This window comes from Musa acuminata, chromosome BXJ1-2 (assembly GCF_036884655.1).
Source record: "Musa acuminata AAA Group cultivar baxijiao chromosome BXJ1-2, Cavendish_Baxijiao_AAA, whole genome shotgun sequence".
Classification (NCBI taxonomy): Eukaryota; Viridiplantae; Streptophyta; class Magnoliopsida; order Zingiberales; family Musaceae; genus Musa; species Musa acuminata.
Window position 1 is genome coordinate 21955781 of NC_088328.1, and position 21720 is coordinate 21977500.

The 21720-nt window shown below is 40.1% G+C and overlaps 4 protein-coding genes across 5 annotated transcripts in view; 1 reads left to right on the top strand and 3 right to left on the bottom strand.

Moving 5' to 3' along the window:
• Positions 1-62: 62 nt before the first annotated feature.
• Positions 63-1245, bottom strand: LOC135598474 (probable carboxylesterase 18). Its single transcript, XM_065092314.1, has one exon. The coding sequence runs from the start codon at positions 1204-1206 to the stop codon at positions 193-195; it is 1014 nt and encodes a 337-aa protein (XP_064948386.1). The 5' UTR covers positions 1207-1245; the 3' UTR covers positions 63-192.
• Positions 1246-1777: 532 nt separating this feature from the next.
• On the bottom strand, positions 1778-12454 carry LOC103972921 (uncharacterized). Of its 2 annotated transcripts, none has more exons than XM_009387323.3 (10): positions 12361-12454; positions 11505-11679; positions 8894-9005; positions 6189-6379; positions 5988-6082; positions 5493-5912; positions 4633-4741; positions 3629-3906; positions 3106-3476; positions 1778-2241 (listed from the first exon to the last, which is right to left on the bottom strand). In XM_009387323.3, the coding sequence occupies exons 2-10, from the start codon at positions 11637-11639 to the stop codon at positions 2117-2119; spliced, it is 1836 nt and encodes a 611-aa protein (XP_009385598.1). In that variant the 5' UTR covers positions 11640-11679; positions 12361-12454; the 3' UTR covers positions 1778-2116. The 2 variants fall into 2 exon arrangements, with proteins under 2 accessions (XP_009385598.1, XP_009385605.1); XM_009387330.3 differs by having other exon boundaries at positions 12233-12439.
• Positions 12455-13200: 746 nt separating this feature from the next.
• LOC103972929 (probable serine/threonine-protein kinase At1g54610) lies at positions 13201-19151 on the top strand. The gene is made up of 8 exons (XM_009387344.3): positions 13201-14127; positions 14884-15168; positions 15250-15567; positions 16314-16541; positions 17046-17146; positions 17232-17325; positions 18078-18467; positions 18788-19151. Exons 1-8 carry the CDS (start codon positions 13684-13686, stop codon positions 18941-18943), a joined length of 2016 nt encoding a protein of 671 aa, XP_009385619.3. The 5' UTR covers positions 13201-13683; the 3' UTR covers positions 18944-19151.
• A 631-nt stretch (positions 19152-19782) lies between these two features.
• LOC135598479 (ras-related protein RABA2a) overlaps positions 19783-21720 on the bottom strand; it is a 3465-nt gene continuing 1527 nt past the window's right edge. Inside the window, exon 2 of the mRNA XM_065092322.1 lies at positions 19783-20454. Coding sequence (XP_064948394.1) covers positions 19972-20454 — 483 coding nt within the window. The 3' untranslated portion in view covers positions 19783-19971. The remainder of the gene's footprint in view (positions 20455-21720) is intronic.

Consider the following 21720-nt stretch of genomic DNA (forward strand, 5'->3'; position numbering starts at 1 on the left):
TCTAAGAATAGTAAAATTATAGCATCAATCATTTTAGTTAAAAATGATGCAAAAATTGGAGGTGTTGGAAATTTTGTAGGGTATTATAGGTTATAATTCATGGGGAAAATGTTTGATGGATTGATATGACATTTTAATTTGTTTATTTATTTGATCACAATCTCCAGCAACTTTACTGTGCTGTTACTGGTGCTATTTTGCTGGTGATCGATGGGCGTCGACGAAGCGTTTGATCTCCTCCATCAGCGCCGACGCCTCCTTCAGCTCGGGAAAGGCGTAGAAGGCGTGGATGGCATCCGGGTACTCCACCAGCCGTGCCGCTTTACCCCTCGACCGCAGCCCCTCGTAGTAGCGCCGCTGCCAGTCCTGCAGCGGGTCGAATCCCCCCACCACCACCATCGCTTCCGGCAACGAGGCCTCCAGCTCCCCGGCTGCCGCCCGCGTGCCGAACACGTTCGAAGCCTCGTGGTCCCGGTCCGCCCCCTCCGGCAGGAACGCGCGCCACATCCAGTCCGTCCGCTCCACCGACAGCAGCGGCACCCGGGTCAGCCGCAACTCCGCCTCCGTCCGCTCCTCCCCGCCGAAGAACGGCTGGATCAGCACCATCCCTGCGAGACGCACCCTCTCCCACCCGGCGCCCGCGGCCCAGCGCCGGGCCACGTGGTGGGCGATGTTCGCCCCGGCGGAGTCACCCGCCAGGAAGCAGCAGGAGAGGTCGGCCGCGGCCGGGTCAGCGGAGGCGAGGCCCCCGTGGTCCAGGAAGCGGAGCACGTCGGTCCCGTCCTCGTACGGCGCCGGATAGCGGTACTCCGGGGCGAGGCGGTAGTTCACGGAGACGACGAGGGCGCGGACCTCGTGGCAGATCCGGCGGCAGACGGCGTCGTAGGCGCGGGAGGCGGGGGAGAGGAAAGCGAACCCGCCGCCGTGGAAGAAGACGATGACGGGGAAGGGTTCGCCAGCGGCGGCAGCAGAGTCGGAGGGGGCGAAGAGGCGGAACCAGATGTGGTGGACCGGGTCGACGACGACGTCAGCGGAGCGGACGCCGCGGTAGGGTTTAGCGGAGGCCCGGGAACGGGCGTCCAAGAGAGATAGAAGGCGCCGGTTGACGGTGCCGTTGGAGCGGCGGGCGGCGTCGGTGACGGCAGAGGCGACGGCGACGGAGATCCGCGTGGTCCACGGGAGCGGAGGGCGGGGCGCTTGCGTCATTTTGCTCGCTCTAGTGCTCCTTTAGTGGCGTGGCCGCGACACCGGGACGCTTACGGTGGAGGGGGGTAATGAAGGGATAAGAATCGCGTGATGATCACGTGCAATGGCGTGAGTTTGCGGTGGAGCGCAACTTAAGTTACGATTCAGTTAGCGACCGGAGGACATGGAACGGGCGGAAGCCAGCGAGAGCAGACACTTGAGGCACTACGCGACGGTCTTCCAAAATGGAAGCGGTGACGCGTGACATCATCTTCGTCCAACCAAGTTAGCCGAGTCGTCGAGGGAAGGTGGATTATGGTAGGACGTCGGCGACTGCGATGCGCGTGTCTCAGGCCTCTCTCTCCATATGGTTGGTGTGACCCTAATGAGCCACACGCCTCCACATATCATTATTATGTGTTTTAATTGCAATCGTTTTTGACGGAACTACTATAATGTGATGACGGCAGGAATGTCAACGAACTGTCTTCAACTTACCTAAATGTTGATGTCACCACCGAACTGCTCTGATCTGACAGATTATTTACATAAGGACCAAAGTTTTAATGCTTGCTGGATCCGACAATTACAATTGTCGTCAGACCAAATAGAACTGAAGTGGCAGAATTATAAGCACCACATTAAAAGGTGACAAGAACCTAACAGAGCTATACCTACCGACAACGGTACAAAATTACAAATAACCATACGAAGTTCACGCAAACACAGCCATGAGAAATTTAACCGCTCTTCACCTTTCTCTCAACAACAGGTAGTCTCAATATCGAATACAGATGTGATATAATTTACTGAACTCAGAAAAAGCATCTTCATTTCAACTCGGAAACATCAGCATTATCATCCAGAAGCAGGTCTTATAATCCAAAAGGAAGGAGAAACTACTGATACAGGCCGCTCGGTCCTCCACGTATCATTTCTTGGTTTTGTCTAACACCTCAATGTGTCTCTTTGGAATGCCATAGTGGTCCACAAGGTGCTTCGCCAGGTCATCAATCACACCACCTTGAACCAGCACTTCATGTTGTCCCTTCTTACCTGAAATCACTCGACCAAGTAAAAATTTGCATGGAAAATCCATTAGATAAATTGAAACACAAATCCAGCAAATCGAAGCCAGAATGACAATGATGCAAGCACCATGTTGAGCAGTCACTTGAAAAGCACAAAGAGATGGAAACCAGATTCTACAAAATAACCCAGAAATTTCTGATATAGTATCATGTAAATGATAGCATACAACACTGTTAATGAAGCTTTCGGCAATTACCTGTTCCAATTACCGTTTGCAAGACAATACTGAAACTACCTCATGTTTACTTTCCTTTCTTTCATTGCCATTTAAATTTTCAAACAAAAACTCCAATAGTTCTTATTGATTGTCTCGCAGATATTCTAATCTGAATATGTGCTGATAATAGTCACAGGTACGATCTACATGTCAAAATATCATATGCAGTAAAATTTAGTCAGGCAGATGATTTCTAGTCTTAGCAAGACTGCCTCAATGAAATGAGCAATCATATATATTCAGACTTCCCAAGTCCTTCAAACGTTTGATTATCTTAGTAACACAATACCCACGACAGCGAACAAATACATTCCAATCATTTGGCTCCATTAAGGGTGACAACTTTGATAATCAAAGAGTCATTATTCCTTTCACGTTATTTGAACATATTTGGTATTCGATGCTTCTCACAGCACCTTCTGTTATATAGGTCAATATATTACCTACTTATAAATAATAAAACAAATGAAACTATCTCGACTTGATTGTGAACTATCCAAAAGCACCTGGATTGTCGTGCAAGTAGTCAATGCATCAACAAAGAAATCATGCTTGTCCTTCTACAACAATTATACAAAAATCAACCTTCTGCTAATTGAATAAGATCAAACCTGGAATTTCTGCCACCGATGTACTGCACGCAAACTTCTTTTGCAATTCAGAAGCCAGTGAGTCAGCATCCATCAAAAAAGTTTCCAAGCCTGAGACCCTTGTCACCTTCTTGTTCCCTTGTCGTCGTTCAGTCATAATCTGAATGGGTCTCACAGCACCCTTACGCACGGCAACTTCATTTCCTTTTGATACTCTATGATGAATCTGCATCCTGCTTAAAAATGTTGAACCTAGATCTTTCTTGTGGACGTCTGTGGGATAAGTTGAGCCCTTCTTGATAGTCCCTTTGTAAAGAGCATCACACAACGCAGCATCCAAAGTTACCATTGCCTTATCTGTTGGCTTAACCAGATTTTCCTTCTCAACATATCTGACTTGCCAAGAATTAAACTAAATAGTGACTATTCCAGAACATCACAACAGAAAATGAAAAAAAGAAGTGATAACAAAAAGATATTATAAGCCATGTGATTCAGCAAACCCTGTTAGAAGCGAAAAGCAGGATTTTAACATCAAATGCACCTGAAGGCAATGTCCGTGGCATCTGATGCACTATAATAGCTTCCGGTGTCAGCTCCAACAGCGGTGAATATGGACTTTACATGAGTGCTTGGTTTGTAGACTTCAACTACCTCAAGTTGTAGTTTCGTGTGTGCACCCTCACTGACTGAGTTATCATGCCTTTGTTCAGCATTTTCTGGTACCCGTTTCTCTGGCTTAAATGCCATGAACTGTTGATGACAACGGTTAATGCTAAGTAACATGACCTCTTTTTTATATTTATCCTCCTTTGCTGATATCTGTTCAGAAATAGCAATCAACAAGAAAAGAAACCTTTTGCATCAGCTTATAAACATCAAATGTCTAATAACTCATTAACTCCCATCCAAATTTCTCATAAAGACGACTGTAAAAAAATGAAACTATATTCAATAAGCACTATAATCATGCACATTACTTTGTACATGCTCATACTTTAAGTAGTATCCTAGAAGCTGCTGTTCCAATTAGGAAGGTGTCGTTATTTGTTTCATTATCAGATGTGAAGATTAGATGAAAATATTTAACGACGTAAATGATATAAAAATGCAGAACTGAGTCCTCATTCCAGGATCCAGATAGTAGATGACTTTTGATCAAGAAGTATTTGGTCCTAGACAGTTGCCTAAACACATCTTAGATAATTGGAGAAGCTCATTCTATAAACCAAAAAAAAGGTCAGCTAGTAATCATGTGCATTTTTCATAAGGAATAGACAACCTAGCAGGATAGCATGCTTGTATACTGCTAGAGCAGAAATAGATGGATGAACTCTCAATTTTATTCACAGTAAAGGGAAATTTGAGAAAATAGCTTCACATACCAACAAGAACTTAAAAATCACTCCCAAACAGTGCTATCACTGATTGTATGTGTGTCTGTTCAAGATTATTCAATGCTCTTACACTGATAAAGAAACCCAAACTAAAGAAGTACCATAATTTCTTTTTTCAAAATATTACTAAAAGCTTTGGGTAAATGCTCACCAGCCCAGCAGAAGATTTGGATTGCAACCACTTCGAAAGTTTCTTATGAGAAGATTTTTTAATGTCCAAAGTAATGCCTGAAGGTCTGCATGGTAGTACATGGTTTGACCTATGTGCCACAAGCATATTACATAAGAAAACTGAATTATTTAGAGGACAATTCAAGGCTTAAAGCACAGAAAACATATTGTACTTGAAGTAAGCATATATTCGTTTCACACATCTAATGTTGCCTGGTAGAGAATCTAGAGATAGCAAGAAAGACCAACCACTTGAACTTAATGTAGTTGACAAGTCTCAGTTTTCTTTTGTTTCGAGCAGAATAGAGGGTATAGGCAGTAAGTCTCTAACTCAATTCAATATGACATGCCATGATAGGTTATAACGTAATGGCTTGGTAATATAACAAAAGTCCTATGAAATTATCAACAAAACCAGTATGAACTATTAGAGTCTGTGACTTCCATGGTTACTGGCAAAAATGTGATACAGAATCGACAGACAGCTCCAACCTATAGAAAGGGCAAAGAGTAACATGAATAATAAAAGCATGACTACAAAATTTCAGCCTTTTATATACTAAAATGCTAAATCTTTAGGACATGAAATCTAACATCCGTCATGGCACTTCTGCTGTTAACCTTGTCGTTGAAAAATAAACCAGTTTCACGGATGGGCAGAATCATATGACATTTATTACCCTTTAATACACAACAAATTTGAACAAACTTAACTAGTAACTTTCTGAGCCAACAATTACAGCAAAAAAATTATATTTGTAATAGGAAGAATAAAATAACTGACAGAAAGTTATTGATTCAACAATCAGGATAAACGGCTTGAAAACTAGGAAGTTTTACCATAGTGTGCTTCCAGGCATGGGAAGATCTTTATCTTTAACCGTTGCATGCAATGCTTGCAAGAGGCATTTGTCCAGGAGGGCATCAATTTCTTCACTAGACAAAGTTTGCTGTTCCTTCTCATCACTTGGTTCTTCAGCTGTAACATTGTCTGATACTTTTAGCCCACTTATATCAGTAGTCATTTCTTCAGAGATTTGATCAGTAACATCTAAGTTCATTGGAGCATCAATATCTGTGGTGGCATGGATACTTGATGTATCAACACGATCTCTTTCTGCTGTATTAACATGATCTTCATCATTTGAAGCATCCAAAGGTTCATCAGCTGGCTGAGAAACTGACAATAAATTAGGATCTTCCATGACAACATCTTCCAAAAAGCCAGCATTTGGAATATAGTGACCTTCAGCTGATTGCCTGTATGGAACAAAAGCAACATTAAGATAATAGGTCGGGTTAAAAATTTCCCCAGCCTTCGGCCAAGATACTTACCACAGATAATCACGATAATAATGTGTTATTCTTAAAGCCTTCCCACGTAAACCAGCTTTTAGGGCTTCTGAACTACTCATAGTGGTGGCTCCAACCTGTAGAAATTGGGTAACACATCACAACAATGGTTTGCACCAGAATGCAGGAAGAGAATGGAACTTTAAACACAATAACTTAATGTTATAGATAAAGCACACTTACTGCGATTGGTGCTGGATTGCCAGGAACTTTTACTGCCCATGGTTGCCCAGATAAGAATGAAGGCAGGCCTTCAGGAGGTATACTAATACCAGGGAACATCAAATCAGCACCTCCAATCACATAGCGAGAAACCTCACCACCCTTGAGCAGAAAGGATGGTACGAGTTCTGGAACTTTCCACAGCGCATAAACTGTGAATTCAACAATATAATAAATTCTCAGTCTACCAGTAATCTAACAAACACCTGATTTCCTAAATATAAATAATCAATATGGTTTGGAATTAGTTAAAACCTTGTCTTTACAATTACAATAATGTCACTGCTGGTCAGTAGAGTGTATAACCATAAAACAAGATAGATCAAGAAAAATATCATTCTGCTGAAAGATGCATCCATTTAGCCAATTCAATTGCCTAATACGAACCTCTAACCAAATTACCAAATTCAGCATGTTGGACCTTTTGCATCCTAAATATGCACAGTAAGCTATTGTGGAGTCACATAAAACAAACAAGAGAAAGCATCATAAAACAGCTAATAGAAAAAGGGGAAGAAAAAAAACCAAAATAGTCGAAGAAATTTGAGCAATTCAGAAGTATACTCTTTATGAACCTTTGATCTTTACATGACTGTATCCATGTCAAAACCAACTCCCAGCATATGAAAATATATATCATATCATGACACTGGCAATACAGTGACAATATAGATGAATAATACTTATAACATGTAGAAACCCAAACTAGTATGAAAAACTGCATAAGATTGAAAGCAGATAAAACTAGAAGCAGTGAATTCTATATGACACCGGACAATAACAAGTAACAACAAGCTGCAATGTCGCACCTATTTCTACATGGATCTTTCCTTGACATTGAGCCCTATTTATGGCTATATAGTATTCAAATTAAGAGCAAAGTCAAATCTAATCTTATTGTTCCTGGTGACGTTTTCTTAGATTACCCACTGTTTCTCCTTGCAACAGTAATTATAATTGACTCAATTCGTCTGACCAGAGCACTTGAAGATCTCCTTGAATAAATTCATGCCATCTTTGATGGTTTTCCCTCACATGACCCTCATAAGAAGAGAGCTTACTCATTTAAAAAAATAGGCATTTCTTATTGAATCTATTTTACTGATCTCACACATCCATCTCAACATTCTCATGTTGGTAACACTATTATTTGTACATGTGTACAAACTGCCAAATACTCCATTCCATAAAGTTTGGCTAGCCTTGCAGATAACTTATCATTTTGCATTTACACAAAGATCAACAGAACCTTCCATGCCCCTCACAATTTTAATCATCACACTTTTATTTAGAAAAAAATATAGTCAAACTCCATTCTCTGTTGAAATATATTCAATATTCTTTAAACTTTTATTCATGATAAATTTTATCTAGCTATGTTGACTATACTCTCTATTTTTCTTATAGCATTACTGAAGTTGAAATTTACACATACATTTTTAGTCCTACATAAACTAAAACTATTAATTTTTAAAGTTTGTCCCTATAACTCAAACTCAGAACTAACTACAAATAGACTCTCATCAATTGTAACAATATAATTCTTCAATATCTTGGACTTGCTTCAATTCCTTCAAACCAAACTCAAAGAAAGGATGTCATTACACAGAGTCAAAGCCAACTATTAATGAGTAAAGGAATTCTTAATTTTATTATATATATAGCTCAAGTACCAACACATCACCATTTGGGAACTATAATAAAAGTTGATGAAATATAAAAGACAAAAAAGCCAAAATGGAAGGCAAAGCTTCCAATTAATCATCCTTAAAAATTGTCCTTTCAATAATGCCAGTTGATATAAATGCTCCAAATTTTCTTATTTGTTGATGCTCTCCTCCTTTTTCTGTATGATTATCATTTGGAGAGATAAGTTTGCTGATCACCATGATCCTTGATAAGAGTTCAGTTTCCATGGTGGAAAACATCTGCAATCAACCACCCATTTAGTTGACATGATTTTGAATATAGACCAGCTCCTGTATTCAATCAAAAAAATTCTTGCACATCATGAAGGTAACATCATAACCATTCATATCATATTGGTATTAGATTGAATGTTTATGACAGATCAGTTAGTTTAAGACTGCATTCTTTAGAAGTTGATATAGTTCTTAAAGCACACATTTACCTGAACAGAGTCATTAACTAACGGGCAAAAAAATCATTAAATGTGATAATGTAGATTGAATTTATTTAGAGATGCAAACATGTAGACCTGTCTAAAAAGAATCTTGAGGTGTTTCTACCAACATAAGGCTGAAAAGCTTCTTTTTCTTGATAAATTGACCAACCAGGCCACATTAATCCTAGTTAACTTCATTCTAGTTCCTTTTTTTCTTTTGGTTCATGTTGTCTTGTTAAAATCCATAAAGTGAATGTCTTTTGGAGAAACTTAAAGGCCTAACTGCAGCATAAAAATTGTAAACGCTTCATAAATGACCATAAAAGCACTTTTCAATAAAAAAGGTAGCATGATGATTACTGTTGATTTTTCCTTCAAAAACAAAAGGTCCTTTAAGAGTATCGTTATGTTAATGATAGACAAACAAAATAAAAATCAGCTCATTCATGAAAGAAATACCGAAAAGGGAAACATACACAGTGACAGAAATGTGAGAGAACATAGTATACTAGAGTATAAGAACGCAATAAATTGTAAACACCTGTTGGGTATATCTCAGTGCCTCGTCCATCAATGTCAAAAATCATAGGAAGCCCTCCTTCTATAACATAAACATGAACCCTATTTGTGTATTTAGCCACTGTTATGTCAGCCTAAAAATGTTTTGTTGGGAAAAGGAAAAAAAAAAAAAGTAAGTTGCAGCAAATTATAGATTCAAGCAAAAAAAAATAGCATTATGCATTATACAGAATGAGACAGAACAAAAATGATGCAAATGCATGGATTTGTAAACAGATTTTGAACTGCAAGTGGAGTTATATTGCAAAAGTCAAAAAAGAGTTATATTAAATATGATGTGTCCCTCGTCTGTCTCATCAAAACTGACTTGCAAATATATTTTGAACTGCAAATGTAGTTTGGGTCTTGTGAAAATCAAATTAAAAGTGTCATCTCAAGATATAAGGTAGCAGAAAAGCATAGGCCCGAGAGATCTCCAGACGTCAAAAGCAAGGAATGTATTTGCATATGTATTCAACTAGAGATTCATGAATATGCTGCAATCTAGTTATTATTGCCAAACACTATTGAACACAGTAAAAGAAGGAATTCTGGAATGCTGCATAAAATTACGAAAGTCATTCTCAATCAGTGATTTAAAAAGCGCTAGGCGCCAAAAGGCGCCAAGGTCCAAAAACGCCCGAGGCGCTAGGTGCTCGCCCGAACGAAGCGAGACGCTAAAATATAAAAATATATAATATAATTATTTAAAATTTAAAATTAAAATATTCTATTAAATTAAGAAAATCTATTAACAATATTGAAAATTAATAATTTCAAATAAACCTAACAATATTAACAGTATACTGTATGCTGTTAACAGAAGGAGAAGGAAGTGTAAGGGGGTGCTGAGCCTGCTAACTGAGAAAAGAGGAAGCAGCAGTGGCAGCGGAGTGTAAGGAGGCAGCGGCAGCAGCGAGCAGCGACAGCGGCAGCGGTGAGCGATGATAGTGGCAGCGACAGCGGCGAGCAACGGGAGCGGGATCAGGAGCGGCGAGCAGCGGGAGGCGCGAGCGGCAACAGCGGCAGCGTTTACGAGCAGCGACAGCGGCGAGCAGCGGCAACGGGAGTAAGAGCGGGAGCGACGAGCAGCGGGAGGCGCGAGCGACGACAGCGACAACGACGAGCAGTGGGATCGGGAGCAGGAGCGGCGAGTAGCGAGAGGCGCGAGCGGCGAGTAGCGAGAGGCGCGAGCGGCGACAACGACAGCGTTTGCGAGCAGCGACAGCGGCGAGCAGCGGGAGGCGCGAGCGGCGACAGCGGCAGCGTTTGCGAGCAACGACAGCGGCGAGCAGTGACAACGGGAGCAGGAGCGACGAGCAGCAGGAGGCGTGAGCGGTGACAGCGGCAGCGTTTACGAGCAGCGACAGCGGCGAGCAGCGGGATCGGGAGTGGCAGCGCCAACGAGGGTTAGGGTTGGGTTGTCACTGATATCGGCTTTAGTTGGTTCGATTGAACCAACTAACCATCGGAGACCGAACCAGACCTAAAATCTTGGTTCGGTCGCCTTGGTTAACCCAGGCGCTCGCCCGAAGCGCCCAGCGCTTGGGCTCGGGCGAGCGCCCAGGCGGTGCCTCTTTGAAGCGCGCCGCCTGGAAGATTAGCGAGGCGCTTGGGCGAGGCGAGGATTAGCGAGGCGCTCGGGCCTCGCCTCGCCTCGCCCGAGCGCCTAGGCAAGCGCTCGAGCGCCTTTGTAAATCGCTGTTCTCAGTGACAACAAAAAGCACGCATGCATTGATCAATTGTATCCTATACAAAAGCAAAATTATAATAAATTTACCATAGTAAGAGAACTTGTTAAACAATATTTTCATTGATGACAAGTAATAAAATCTCGCGGAACATATATGAAACATTTTTTGTTAATTATTATGTGGTCTCATCAAACCTGTAAATCTTTTTCAAGTCTATACTATAATTTGCTGTTCTTAAAAGTTGAAACCATAAATCTGCACAAGACTGATAAATTAATTTAGTTTATAAAACTGTGGAATTTCGGTGTAAACTGTAAATTGTGCCTCCACACATCCACCATCAAGTCAGGCATCATTTTTTGGGTTGTTATACACATTACAATGATGACTTATCAACTGAAGGTTAAGTGCCAACTAAGGTTTGCTCTGGACACATCAGCTTTTAACTTTTCTTTCTTTTTCCAATTCCTTTTTTAAATAGACCTTATTTATACTCACGGATACTTTTAAGGAAGTACAACCTTCACAAATCCTAACACACTAATTGTTATGCCAATAACAAGGTCAAGCATTTTTCAAATCTTTTATTGCCACTCACACTCATGTTAACCTCTGTTTGTCCTTTCTGTTTTTCCTATCCTCCAGTTAAAATTCATGTAGTTATAATCTAACAATATACAGAAAGTAATTGTGCAACTCCAAAATAATGTGCCAACACAATTACATACATAATGGTAAAACGATTTTGTGATATACACAGCATAAGTAAAATGACTACTTGAAAGAAAGCAAAGACAGAGATACAAGTTGCTGTGCACTTATCCTATTCATGGCCCATGTTGTATCCCTCATGCATATTACAGGTTTCCGTCATTTCATAAACTAGTTGCCACTTTTTACCTTAGGAGGAAGAATTTCATCAATATTAGCATCTGAAGCATGTGGAAATCTGTCCTTTGTGGTTCTTCTCAGCTTCTTCTTATCTGCTCCTGATAGACGCTGCAATAATTTTGCCTCAACTGGCTTTTTAAACATGATTACTTGCCAGTATCAAGCAGTCTAAGTGTAGATGGTGCTGCATAGACATCATTCAACTGTTAGTGCATAGTTTTGCAGAAATCCTACATAAGATTCCATTTTGATTAACCCTACAAGTTTAGCTTTACACCTAAGAAACATCAGTTATGTTTTCATTATCGATTAACTGAAGAAATTTGGTAGAATTGTCCACCTCGATCCTCTAATATGCCAAAGAGAGGTCTACTAGGTCCATAAGTGATTCGTGAAGATTGTAGTTTTTCTTGCAAAGCCTACTGACCTATATCATGCAGCTGGAATCCATCTAGTGCTGATATAACATACTCGACAACTCAAACCTAAATATTCTGACAAAAATTTGGGCATACGACTGTCAAATGCACGATCGACATGCACCTACACCACCACGACAACCCTACACAAGATATCTGGTCATGAACCCAGGTTTCTATCATTACCAACTAAATGCAAGTTCCAGAAGCTCAGCAAACAACCATTATTGTAACATCAGATTCCTTTTACCCTACACAGGAACCAAGAATGATCATAATTTTGCGATTCTCGAACAAATTGGAGGCGTCACAACATACCCTAACAAGATCCGAGCGCAGTCACCATAACCGATGCTAACACGACCCAATCGCAGAGGATTAAACCCAAATGAATAGATTGGAGTCGAATATACGGAAGATTAAAGAGATAATAGAGCTCAGATTACCGAAGGAGAAACCCTGCGTTTTAGCAAGAGGCCGAGAAGACGACACCGGAGTAGAGAACAAGAGCGGCGCCCGCAAGCATAAATGGTAGTCCGCGGTATGGCATCCTTCGCGATGCGGAGGCTATATCGGAGCACGTGATAACCACGACTCGGATCCGATTGTTTGGGTTTGGCCACTCACGTGCCGAACCCGACGCTGCATCACCGTCAAAACACACGATCTAATTTTGTCGTGCTTTGAGATTCGTGGCAATGTCACGTTGTATCGATGAGTGCCGAGGTCGAGTCTAATTGTCTGCATCGACTCCACTTGCCATTGGGTTGGGTTCGGCTACCCAAGTAGCAGATTTGGATGTCGATGAGATCCGCCCGAGCACATTGAACCACACCGCAAACCGGTACGGCCACTCGACCGTTACCCGCAACTGCTGCCCGCCACCATCGCGAACGAATCGGACGGCCGAGATCTGGGCGATGGCGGAAACTGGCGCGCACGAAGTTTTGATTCGTTGGCCCATCTTTTCTACGACGCTCCCGTCATACCCTCGCGGTCACTCTGACGGGCAATTTGGGCTTTACAAGTGGGGTCGGTTGCAGTTTGTCGAGTATCTACACGGGTAGAGAAAAAGGTATCTGAAGTAGGGTGAATGCAACGCTCGTCGAACGGGATCGTCGTGCTCTCCTCTCTTGATGAAACATTTCGGCCGGATTAGAAGGAAAAAAGAACGGGAAAAATGCGTTGGCTCAGCGGGATTTTAGGGCTTGGGGATCCGCAAAACCCTCTCCGCTACCTTTACTCTCCTCCAATCCTCTGACAGGTTGCTAGAATTAATCTCTTTTCTCTTCTTTTTCATTTTCCCCCCAAAAAAAGAGCGACTTTTGGTCTAATTCTGTGTGCTTTCTTTTTCCCCAAGAACGGACTCGGAGCTCCTCTTCTTTCTGTGTTAATTTGAAAGATAATGATCCTGTTGTTGTTGTTTTCCTGGAAAGGCGGCAGCTTTTGATCGAAATCTTGTGCATTGCGGTCAGGGCTTTTACAGCTCCTTTGTCCGTCCAAAGTTCGAATCTGGACACAATTTGTGTGTTGTCGAGGAGGATCCTGCGGGCCGAAAGTCGTTGTATAATTCGGAAAAGATTGGATCTTTTTGGCTTCTCACTGAGCGTTTGTGTTCATCTATTGAAGATTTCGGAATCTTTTCGGACTCTCTCGAGTTGAATGCATGGCGGAGATTGGAATCAACGCGATTGATTTTTGGGTAATGCACCCGGAGCAAATGTACTTGTGCTGCCAATAGACGAAGACCGCGTGCACTTGCTGCGTTTATGGGCTGCATCTGCTCGAAAGGTATCAACCCGGACGGCGACGGCGAGACCCACCGGACAAAGTCCTTGAAGCGGTTCGTCACAATCTCCAAGAAAGAGGAGGTTGTGGCAGCCATCGCTGATGTCGCAATTAACGGCAACGTATCGAAACCACAAGACGATGCTGTTACCTCCCTGCCCTCACCAGCTGCAGCGGGGGAGAAGAAAGCCGCTGGTGGTTCTGAAAGTGCAAGGGATGACGGCGGGCAACAGCAGAGACTGCCTACCGCAGAAGCGGGGGCAAATAGAGATGGTCTGGAAGCTGCAGATGCACCGACTGAGGCCGAGGCCTTCTCCGGGGAACATGCTGTGGCCGGCTGGCCTTCTTGGCTAACTGATGTAGCCGCGGAAGCAGTAAACGGGTGGCAGCCTCGGAGAGCCGGATCATTTGAGAAACTAGACAAGGTTAGGAAACATTTGTTCCTTCTTCCTCTTGAACTAGTGATGCTTATTTGCTGCTTTGTTGTCTGTCACAAATTATGAGGATTTATGATCCAGTAGCTACAATTTGTTCTAGGTCAAAATAATCAGAGTATTTGAAATACCAAACATTATTTTATACCATTGTATACAGTTTATTCCCAACTCTGTGTCGTCTTTATGCGAATCATTTAAAGACTGGTTTTTAGGATACAAATAAGAGAAGATTAACTCTCCCTATTTAATGAAGAATCCTATCATATACCTATATAGAAAGGCTAGTATGAGATGAATTCAAGATAAACAAAACTGATTTGTGATCTTAAGATACACCTTTTTTTCTTTAATCAGTACTGCTATCAGGCCATTCCGATAAATGAATGTGGAATGATGATTAGGATTCTTTCAGGCTACTTGGCATTTAAGTCAGTTTATAGGCTTGTTGACATATTAGGTGATCTGCAAATGATAAGTAACTACAAACTTTCCACTTCATTCCCTGAAATGCTTCCATTGGTGTAATGCCAACATTCATCCTTGGGTCATTGAAGCTGTTTATTGAAGTAGTAATTTCTTTGAAAAAAAAGGCTATATGCATAATGAGCAACGAGTAGTTTTTATTAATTCTTGACCAAAAAAAATTGGTGATAAAAATAAATCTTGCGCAATATTTTATTTGGTCATTCAGAATGATCATGTGCATCGGTTATATCATCTCTGCTAAATATGTCATGTTTGCAGATTGGACAAGGAACTTACAGTACTGTGTATAGAGCCCGTGATCATGAAACTGGAAAATTTGTTGCACTCAAGAAAGTGCGATTTGTTAATATGGATCCTGAAAGCGTTCGCTTTATGGCACGAGAAATTCATGTTCTGCGCCGGCTTGATCACCCAAATGTTATAAAGCTTGAAGGAATAGTTGCATCACAAAAGTCATGCAACTTGTATCTTGTTTTTGAGTACATGGAGCATGATCTCGCGGGACTTGCTGCAAAGCCTGGTGTCAAGTTTACTGAACCACAGGTCTCTCTTGCATATATTTAGAAATTTCAGTTTAATTTTCTGAAAACACATATTCTCAGACTGCCTTAATATGCATTTCAGGTGAAGTGTTATACGCAACAGTTGCTTGAAGGGCTTGTTCATTGTCACAGTCGAGGGGTTTTGCATCGGGATATCAAGGGCTCAAATCTTCTGATTGATGATAATGGCATTCTTAAAATAGCAGATTTTGGGCTAGCAACACTTTTCAATCCTGAGCAGAAACAGCCATTGACAAGTCGTGTGGTAACGCTGTGGTATCGACCCCCTGAGCTTTTGCTTGGTGCTACAGAGTATGGTGTTGCCGTTGATTTGTGGAGTACTGGATGCATCCTTGCAGAATTGCTTGCAGGGAAGCCAGTCATGCCTGGAAGAACGGAGGTATAACCCTTAGCTTAAGCACTTGGATATAACAAATTAAAGAATGTGCGAAACAACCCAAATTGATACAGAAAAGGAATGTTTCAAATAATTTGCATAAAGAGAATCGAACATGAAGGGCTCTTATTTTATTGTGATGATCCACTTCAAACATATCAGCTGTTATTTTCATTCGAATTGGCTCCCTAAAGTTCTACTCATAGTTGAAGTCACCTTCATTCTTTGAATAATTGCTTAATGAAATACATGATCATCCAAAAAGTACACTTTTTTGAAGTTTAACGTTCAATAGTATATGTTCCAACCGTATAATCTTTAGTCCACAACTAAATTGTTGCACCATTGTGCCACTGCTACAGTCAGATTCTGCACCAAAACTGCATTACCACCATCACTTCATTTCCATTGTTGAAGTCATGATTCTTGCTCTTTTTCTTGTTATCTGTCTTAAAACTTTTCACCGCCTCAACTGTTCTAAAGAATCGATGAGTGTGAAGATTTTATGCTGGAATAAGTAACAGAAGCTTTTTTTTCCCCCTTAAGAATAGGTAAAATTTAGAAGGTTTTGGAAGTTTTAATTTTTATTTCCTATTTAATTGGATTTACAAATAAAGGCATGTTTCTGATCAAAATAATCAAATTATACTGTCCCCAGAGATTTCACTATTCTGTTATGGTTCTCAAACTGGCACATAATTCTGATGGTTGATGAATTCTTGATTTCTCATCCGGTCATCTACCTCTAGGTGGAACAACTGCACAAGATTTTTAAACTCTGTGGATCACCACATGATGAGTACTGGAAGAAACTGAAGTTGCCAAATGCAACTATCTTCAAACCTCAGCACCAATATAAGCGTTGTGTTGCAGAGACATTCAAGGATTTTCCTTCATCAGCTTTAACTCTCTTGGATTCTCTTCTATCAATAGAACCGGCACATCGTGGAACAGCAGCTTCAGCCCTTGAGAGTGAAGTAAGTTCTGATTTTATTGCTCTTGCCATTCATGTAAGATGGCTTTTAAAACTTTTTTTGCGGGATAATTTAAAGAACAAACTCGGGCTGCTTCTATTATTGTGAAGATTTTTTTTTTCCTGCTAAACGTTCTTACAAGTATCTTTGACAGATTTTTTAAGGAAATATGTCTGGTGATAAAGGTTAATTATTTTTCTACTAATTTCAATTCAAACCATATTCTGCTGTTGATTTTTCAAGTTTCTCATTATGTATCACAAATGGATTCATTCAGAATATGATTTGTCTGGTAGCCTGGTATCTCTACGAATAGTATGGGATTCCATTTTACCACATGGTGTATGGTATACCACTATTTTCTTAAGCTACAACATCTTTCTTTTAGAAGTCATCGAGTCCTTGTACAGAATTTGTCAGGATTACCAGTTACATTTTGAAGTTTCATTTTTTACGAGAATTTTTATGATGATGAGATGATCGCTAACATCTACTTTTAACTTTCAGTTCTTCAAAACTAAGCCATTTGCCTGCAAACCGTCAAATTTGCCTAAATATCCACCAAGCAAGGAGTATGATGCTAAAATTCAGGACCAGGAAATTAGGAGGTATTTTAGTTACAATTCTGACATAACATGCTTTAGATTTTTGGTCTATTTCATTATTCACTTTCTGCCTTATGACCTTCTACAGGAAAAGAGCAGAAGCTACCAAGGACCGATCAGGTTCTGCTAGACCAGGTACAAGAGAAACCAAAGCTATGCTTGATGCAAATGTGGAGCAGCAGGTAGACTTCATGCATTTTTTGCTTTGCAAATGTGATTTTAGATTTCTGTTATCGATGTCGATAGATGGAGAATTAAATTTATCTGCAGCAGCTTGTTTAGTCTGCTGAAAAGCAAGGGTGCATCTGCATGTGTGACATTAATAATGCAAACCTAAAAAATTGTTCATAAAATATGCATCATTTAGTAACCAATTATGCCATTTATATGACAAATAGTTCTTTGCTCTCATGAGCCAGTAGGTTTATTAGCAGGTGATGTGGGAGCATCACCTTTTCATGTTCATCTGTAACTTGTGCACTAGGTTGCAGCTGCCCTTTTAATCCCCTTGCTTAGCAACATCTTCAGAGTTGTGTCCATCCAATTGCTGGAGAAAAATGTGTCTACATAACAATCATTCATCTCTTCTGAGAATAAAGTTGAGTTATGGTAGCTGGATTTGGGCCAAAGAACCATGCAAATGAGAAGAAAATATGAAGTATATAGAAAAAATTCGGACGCAGTCGAACTTAAATGAATTTGGCTACTGTTTCTATACTAGACAACTAAAGTTTCAATTACAAGTTTGAAGAACACATGCCCTGTTTGCTCTCCAAAGCTTACAGTGTGGCACAACATAACATAAGGGAGTTCATGTGCCACATGCAGTCACACAATAAAGTCTAGAGCATGGAAAGAATGTGATTATTCTGTTAGTTAACTCCTCCATTGATTCCATTGCTTTAATTTGTCTCTACTCTTTTGTCAACGACAGGCACAGACAAATCCCAAAAGCATCAGCGAGAAGTACAACAATGCACAAGATGAAATTGGACCAGGATTTCTTATCGACACCCCTGTAGGAACAACGCATACTGGTTTCTACCACTCAGGCACTAGGAATGTGAATCAGGAAGAGCTCTCCATTCCCGGACGTTCATACAGTTCTGTGAGGGTGTCTAATGGCCCTCAGTCGCAGACACACAGATCTTACATGCATCAGTCAGGAGCTGCCAACTTCTCAGGTTCAGTAGCACCAAGAAGCACTGCAAACTCCAGATACAATAGGCATGATGTTACTGAGCCCTCTGACAAGCATACACTTGATGGACCTGCCTCTGTCCATAAGAAGGATGGCAGAATAGTGACCAAGGATTCCACTGTGGTATGTTCTTAAGATCATAGCATCCTGTTTTAAGTCCAGCAATAGTAGTTATTAGGAGCAATAGAATTTGTAGGATAAATTTTGTTAATCCAAGTTTATTGCAGTGACAACAATCATAAAAGACCTGATCTGAAACATTATTGTTTCATATGTAGTATTGTTGATCTTCAGATATATTTTAGGAGACAATTATGTGAGTTTCACTTTTGCTTCATCCATGAGCATTTCAGGGCTTGAAGCTTCAAAGATGAGATCAAAGATTATTTTGCTGTAAAGTTGAGGAACATTACTAATTGTTTGCACACTTGTACAAATTTCAGGATTATGGCACGAGGAACAAAAGAATCCACTACTCCGGACCATTGATGCCTCCGGGAGGAAATATAGAAGACATGCTCAAAGAACATGAGAGGCAGATCCAAGAGGCGGTACGTAAAGCGCGGGTCGATAAAGTCAAAACCAAGAAGAATCTTTAAGAAGGATAACTAATGGAAAGAGATCTCCAAAAAAAATTGGAAGATAATTTTGATCCATGTATACATTGTCAAAATGAGTCTGATGTCAAAGAAAGTTGCTCTTGTAAGAATTTTTTTCAGATCAAATACCACACATGGATGTCCTGAATTGCCCAAAAGCTCATCTTGATCATTAGTTCAATGAGCTATCCAACATTAATGCCAAATGTATATTCTTTTTGGCAAAATTCCTGAACACCACAATGATTAGCTTCAAGGATGTAAGGGTATAATCCGAGGAAGAAAGGTTGCCCTCTCCTGAGCTGTGAATTCTCCTATGGATTATTGTCATCATGTCAAGACTATATGCCAATGAATGCATCAAGAAAGGGTTGCTCTATATATTTTCTTCTGATGATAACTATTCAGAAGGTTTACTTATAAAAAATTTAAAACATATATATAATTTAATATAATAATAATAATAATAGATCAAAAGAATATCAATTGTGATCAGAATTGATCTTGATAATACATTTTCAAACAAGATAACAAGAAGTAAGATTTGGAACATATAGTTATAACATGATAAATATGCCAAATATTAGGGGTTATATTTGCACAAAAAATATGGTGGATTCAACAGAACATATATTAAATACTTGGGAAGTAAGGCATATGATACTCCCAATATTGCTACTGCATGTTTAATGATATTTACTAACAGCATTGTGCATTTCAATGTGGTTTTATGATGCATATTTTATTTCTTGTTAATACTGGAAGTAACTAATCATATTTTAGATAACAAGATGTCACTGTTCCAATGAGATTGCACATACACACTAAACCTCTCTCCAGAGACAAATTCTGAGGAATTAATATTTAAAAAATATATAATGTAGCATGGAAACCAACATATGAAAAAGAAGTGCTCCAAGCAATAACCTCATCCTGATGGAAAATAAGAAATCATAATCCAGAAGCTCAATACTACAGATATATAATATATCTGGTGCAAGCATAAGGAAAACAGGAACTTGACACCATTATGTTGAGCAGCATTGTTTCTTTGTGCCAGAATCTGATGCAGAAACCACAATGGTCTTCCCTTCTTTGACACCTGCAGCAAGTCCAGACTCATCAGAAGAGATGTTCTTTTTACTGATGACTCGATAAATCTCCCCAAGAATCATCTGAAAGGCCTCCTCAACATTGGTAGCCTCCAGTGCGGATGTCTCGATAAAAGAAAGCCCTTCCTTCTCAGCATAGCTTTGTGCATCTTCTGAGGCCACCGCACGAAGGTGCTTAAGGTCAGTCTTATTACCAATGAGCATGATTGAAATATTGGAGTCAGCATGGTCGCGAAGCTCCTTGAGCCACCGACTGATGTTCTCGAATGATGTTGGCTTGGTCACGTCATAGACTAGGACAGCACCAAGGGCTCCACGGTAGTAAGCACTGGTTATTGCCCGATATCGCTCCTGGCCTGCTGTGTCCCATATTTGGGCTTTTATTATCCGACCTTCTACCTAGAAATAGTAGGAGAGGTAAAACTTGAAAGTGAGGAAAATAATTAATGCAAATCAACAAAACGACTCTTGGTAATGGATGCCTGAAGATTGTTGATACTAGGTACATCAGATAGCTTCTAGGACAAAACATTCAGAAGGTCATTCCCGATCCAATTGTCAAGAAATTAGGATGTTACACAACAACATGATCAATAATTCATAAACCTAAAATTAGCAATACCGAATGTGTAAATTTCATGTCTCAATACCAAGAATCAATGTCACAGTTGGAGTAGCCAATTGATTTGACTGACCACTGCAGCTTCTAATGCACTGATCCTAGATATATAAACAAGACATGCCAAGTGAAAAACAATATTCATTAAGGAAGCCCGAGGCTACATTACATATATGCTTCAAATCTCACAAGCAACAAAGAAAGATTACATGAAGATATGGGCAGGACAAGATGTAAAGTAGATTTTTATGTGTAATCAGGGGAGCTTTGCCCTCCAAAGGACAATTGTTTCATCAATGAATTCTGAATTAAAAATTTATAACAAGTACATTGTTGTTATCTATGTATATCATGGCATTCACAATGTAGATCACCACTAGCAGTTCAAGGTTATAATTTCTAGTTTAATCATAGAATACCTATTTTTCTCAAGAGATTCTCCATGGAGGCAGTTTTATCCTGACAACCATGCTGCCAAGAGCAAAACAGAAGTTCATAGATAGTAATCTGGTTGCTCTGTATAATGAGATCATTGTCCTGTTAATAATTTGAACTCAAAGAATAGTAACATTTACTAAAATCTCTGAGCCTATACAACAAAAATTGCTCTGAACATACCCAAACATATCTAATTCCAGATTCATAAATAACTTAGGCAAACAAGTCTCAAAATGACTCAACTAAGACACAGGCCTCAACTTGAACTCAACCTCAATCCCTTCAAGCTATACAAAACTGCAGAATTGAGAACTTGTAGTAATTGCTTAAATTTATTTTTGAGCTGTGAACAACATAAATATAACAAAAACACACTGGGCATAATATAAACTAACAGTTATCTCTTTTTTGTTTCAAAATTGTTCATAAGGGAGGAAGAACCTTCTGAAATAAGATTATATCTTACATCATATCTTATACATTGTCAGATATGATGAAATCTGAGAAAATATCACAAGGTATTCTCGTGTCAATCCTGCCAAAGAGACTATATCTTCATGCCATTAAACAGCCTCTAAATCATCAAGAACCAACTAGGGTATCCTGGA